At 45.6% G+C, this 5,000-nt stretch overlaps 1 protein-coding gene across 1 annotated transcript in view; it reads right to left on the reverse strand.

Moving 5' to 3' along the window:
• The window catches only part of LOC143141763 (potassium channel, voltage gated eag related subfamily H, member 7), a 106,287-nt gene that overhangs the window by 48,792 nt on the left and 52,495 nt on the right, over positions 1 to 5,000 (reverse strand). The window contains exons 5-7 of the mRNA XM_076302474.1: positions 4,105 to 4,125; positions 2,588 to 2,611; positions 694 to 908 (exon numbers count right to left, since the gene is read on the reverse strand). Of these exons, the coding sequence (XP_076158589.1) occupies positions 694 to 908; positions 2,588 to 2,611; positions 4,105 to 4,125 (260 nt within the window). The remainder of the gene's footprint in view (positions 1 to 693; positions 909 to 2,587; positions 2,612 to 4,104; positions 4,126 to 5,000) is intronic.

Raw genomic sequence — 5,000 nt, forward strand, 5'->3', positions numbered from 1 at the left:
GAGCTGTCTGAGAGCCGCCTGGTGTCAAAGCAGTCATCCTAACAGGCTCCATTACTCCCAAATTACTGTATGAGAGTAATAGACTCCGGCTGGGATGACTGCTTTGACAGCAGGTGTAATCATACACCCAAAGCTGACCCACACGGTAAAGATTATGTGGCCCTGGTGCGAGCGGAGAGAGAGGTGTTCAATGCCAGAGGTCATGGAGGGTCAAACCGGGAGGTCATTTGCAGACTGTATACATGCAGTTGGGGTTGTGTGTCTTAGCAATGTGAGTCAGCTGAGAAGAATATGTGTTTTCTTACATGAGTAGGCAATGGTCTTTTCATCAGTGCAGTCGATTTTTCCGGAACATAGCACAAGATTTGATTTGTCATCACAGAGACTTAACTGAATGATGTGTGTGTGTGTGTGTGTTTGTTTGTGTTTGTTTTTTTGTGTGTGTCTGTGTGTGTGTGTGTGTGTGTGTGTGTGTGTGTGTGTGTGTGTGTGTGTGTGTGTGTGTGTGTGTGTGTGTGTTTGTGTGTGTGTGTTTGGGTGTGTGTGTGTGTGTGTGTGTGTGTGTGTGTGTGTGTCTATCTGTCAATGTACATGTCTGTGATTGTGTGTGAGTTTGTGTGTGTCTGTCTGTGCATGCGTGTGTGTGTGTGTGTGAATGTGTGTGAACGTGTGAGTGTCAAATCCTTCTCTCACCTGTGTGACCTTCTCGGTGACATTGTGTGTCCTGTCCTTGACCTTGGCAGCGATGATGGTCTTCTCGGAGGAGGGCGGCGAGGGTACCTTTTTGTCGTTGTTGGTCTCGGCGAAGTTGAGCGTGATGAGGGGGATCTTGTTGATGGTGCTGTACCTGTTCAGGTTGGAGTCCGACGTGGAGCCCAGAAGGCTGGACTTGATCTGGTTGAAGGGACCTGCAGGGATTTGAGGGGAAGAGAGCCGAAAGATGACCGGAGGGTTTAACAAGATCAACAAACAAACAAACAAAAGAAAAAAACCACAGATCTCAGTCTATGCCCCTCAAAAAAAAGAAATTCACAACGCTTCACAGCAACACATCACAGATTCACAGCAAACACAAACACATAAACACATACACACACAACTCAGGGTCACAGCACACACAGGGCCCAAGCAGGCAAATGGACCAAGTCTACATGGAGTGGAACATCTATTCATCTTACGACTCTCATAAGTCAAGTGGATCTGCTAATTGATCTTTATTCTCTAATTAATGTGATCTTTGATAATTATGATATGATATTTTTTAAGCTTCACTGGCTGAATCTGGTGGGCCTACCCAGAATGCTCTATTTAAACCAGAACATGCCATTCATTTACATTATCTTGAATCCTGAGGAAGGCTGTCTGCTGAGTGTTTCATAGAGAAAGGATTGTGCGCTCCCCTTTATACAGTATACAATGAGAGACATCCCAGAGCTGGATCTGGGCCGAATCTGGACCACGTCAGGACCACGGGCCAGAATCGGTCCAGCAGCCTGGCAGCACCGTTAGAACAGCAGAACAGCCTTAACAGAGCCACGACTGCGCTGGTCAGACTGACGGATACGAGAGCGCCACTGCGGCAGCGTAACCATGGAAACGTAAAGGAAAAGAAGCAGGAGAAGCTGTCATTCGATCGTATGACCCTTACTTCCTTCTATCTCCTCATTGAATTTTAACGGCGATGAAAACAAAGACCGAACAACGACAGGAAAGTTAACAGTCGATCCGCCGCTAAACATTTAAACATTTAATGACCGATGATGTTTTTTTTTACTGCATCCTCAATTAAGATGGAGTCCCTGGCATATTAGCGTTACCTCTGTGCTCCTACACTGACATGCTCATGCATTGTGCAGAAGTCGCTGGCTATGGGTGTGCACTGGATGACAAACATCTCTCAAAACACAGAGCAAACCAGGCTGGAGTCACAGGTCAATTATAAACACTGTTTAGACAGACAGTATCTGTTCTTAGAGACTGAGTATCTCTTCTTAGTGTAGAGTGGAGAAGTCATAACATATACACCACCATAACAAGAATTTTCACTTACAGTATTTCACTGACATCATGGACACAACTCACACCGCCACGCTCACACACACACATACGTACACACACACACACACACACACACACATATACACACACAAACACCCTGCCACACACAAACACACAAACACAAGAAAGTGTCTATGTGTGTATGCAGAATGTGTGAATGTGTGTGTGTGTGTGTGTGTGTGTGTGTGTGTGTGTGTGTGTGTGTGTGTGTGTGTGTGTTGTGTATGCTGGTTCGTGTCGGTGTCAAAGAGAGAGAGAGGGTGTTCATCTTTTACAGCACAATGAGTACAAGAGACAAAAAACACAAGTGAAGAAGTAGAAGAAGAAGAATAAGTAGAAGAAGTAGAAGAAGAAGAGAAAGAAGAAGAGGAATAGACAGAAGATCATGATGAGGAAGAAGAGCAAAAGAGGAGAGAAGGAGAGAGGGATCACAGGAAGGAAGAGAGGAGGAGAGAACTTCATAATCATGCTTAGTAGATCTTCATGCTACAGCGAGCTGAAACATTGATAGGAAACGCTCAAGCCATACCCGCAGTCATCCAGGAACGAGACACTAGCCAATCAGAAGCAGGATAGAGCGAGAGAGGGAGAAAGAGACAGAGAGAAGAAGAGAGACGAATAGAGAGAGGAAGAGATAGGCAGAAAGGAAAGGGAGAAAAGAAGTGAAACAGGAACTGATCCAGATAAGGAGAAGTCAAAGGTCAAAACACACTCATGAAGGCTGAGCAAATCAACCAATCAAAAGTCACTTTCTGCCCCAGGAGGCCACACAAACACTCGGGCACACACACACACACAATTTTAGGAGATTTCATACAAGAGCAAACACAGAAAGTGGACAGAGACCAGGCTAATGTGTATACACAAGCATTACTATGAAGGAAAGTGTTCCTTGATATGAATGAATCATTCTATGACACTACATATTAAAAGTGATTTATGAAGAAGAGGAGTTCTTGAGCTGTGTTTTGGAGAGAGAGAGGGAGAGGGAGAGAGAGAGGGAGAGGGAGAGAGAGAGAGTGGAAAAAGAAAGAGGAAAAGAGAGTGTTGAAGAAAATGAGATAGAAAAGAGTGTGATAAAGAGAGATGGATGGAGGGATGAAGGAAGAAAAGATCCTTGGTCTGTGGAAGAAGTGTGAGCATGAGGGACACATTGCACCAGATCAGAAATCAGAGCCAACAACAACACACACACACACATACACCACACACACACACACACACACACACACACACACACACACACACACACACTCACACACACACAGAGAGACAGAGAGGGAGGGAGAGAGAGAGAGAGAGAGAGAGAGAGAGAGATGGTGGTAGAACTGTAAATAGAATGAAGACAGAATGATGAGAAAAGGCAAGAAAGACAAATGAAGATATAGATGAAGTGAAGGAGGGTGACAGAAAGAGAAACAAGAAAAGACAAGAGAAGAACTAGAGTAGAGAAGAAGTAGAGAGAGAAAGAGAGAGAGAGAGAGAGAGAGAGAGAGAGAGAAAGAGAGAGAGAAAGAGAGAGAGAGGCTGTTTGGAGAGATGTTGTCCAGGCACATTTATGTTTCATTGATGTACCTAGTCAGGCAAACAGCAGAGGGCATTCTCTGGCACATGCATGAACCTAGGTCAACAGCATTCAGCCCAGACAAACACACACACACACACACACACACACACACACACACACACACACACACACACACACACACACACACACACACACACACACACACACACACACACACATAAACACAAACACACAAACAACAACTCACACCCTTTGTACTTCAAGTCCATGCACAGATAATTGTAAGTACATTTAGTTCACATGATTCCCCTAAGTCACACACACACACACACACACACATAGTATTAAACATTCTGGCACAATCAGTCCACTGCACAAAGTCCGTGCCTTAACTCCGTGCCTCATGCAGCAAGCCCAGGCTCGTGCTGAGAGAGAGAGAGAGATAGAGAAAAGTGAGGGGGAGAGAGAGAGGGAGGGAGGGAGGAATAGAGAGAGAGACACTCCTCTCCCGCCTTTACCTTTGATGGTGCGCCCATTGTCTGAACAGATGGAAGGAGGGAGAGAGAAAAGGAGGGAGGGAGGAGTGGAAGTGGAGGAGAGGAGAAGAGAGGAGTGCTGGGGTTAGAAAAAAGAAGAGATGAAGAGGAGGCACTTGCGTGCCCTGATGGATGGCAGGCACGTTAGCTGGTTAGAGGGAGTGGCTGGGAATTGAAGTGCTCCCGGCTGACCTTCAGGGTTCATTTCAATATAGAGGGAGATAAATTATAGAGGTCTGTGTGTGTGTGTGTGTGTGTGTGTGTGTGTGTGTGTGAGTAGGTTTGTGTGTGTGTTTGTCTGGGTATGGTGTCTGTGTGTTGTGTGTGTGGGGTGGGGGGGGGGGTTGGGTATTTTATACAATTATATGTGTGTGTGTGTGTGTGTGTGTGTGTGTGTGTGTGTGTGTGTGTGTGTGTGTGTGTGCGCGCACATGTGTGTGTTTCTGTATGTATCTCACCTGTCTGTATTTGTATCCATTTCTATGCTTTTATGCCATTTGTATGCATTTCTATGCTTCTGCATGTGTGTGTGTGTGCGTGTGTGTGTGTGTGTGTGTGTGTGTGTGTGTGTGTGTGTGTGTGTGTGTGTGTGTGTGTGTGTGTGTGTGTGTGTGTGTGTGTTTATTTTTGGATGCTATAAGAGAGTGATGAAGGTAACTCATTTGTGGTAATCAATCGACCAGACAGTAGCTGGCAGTAGCCAGCGTCCATCCTTCAAACGCGTACGAGACCAGGGTCAAACCAGTGCCTGAAGTCATATGAATGCACAAAGAGTTACACTATATAGTTATCTATAAGTCAAACGCTGCAGCTCAGTAACCTCTGCTCAACATTGTGCCATTGTAATCTGGGCCGTCGGCTTAAGAGGTCGGACTGGA

Source organism: Alosa pseudoharengus, unplaced genomic scaffold, assembly GCF_046254945.1.
Source record: "Alosa pseudoharengus isolate Yale_2024_CS ecotype anadromous, Long Island Sound unplaced genomic scaffold, YU_APseudo_1.1 YU_APseudo_1.1_scf_24, whole genome shotgun sequence".
Classification (NCBI taxonomy): domain Eukaryota; kingdom Metazoa; phylum Chordata; class Actinopteri; order Clupeiformes; family Clupeidae; genus Alosa; species Alosa pseudoharengus.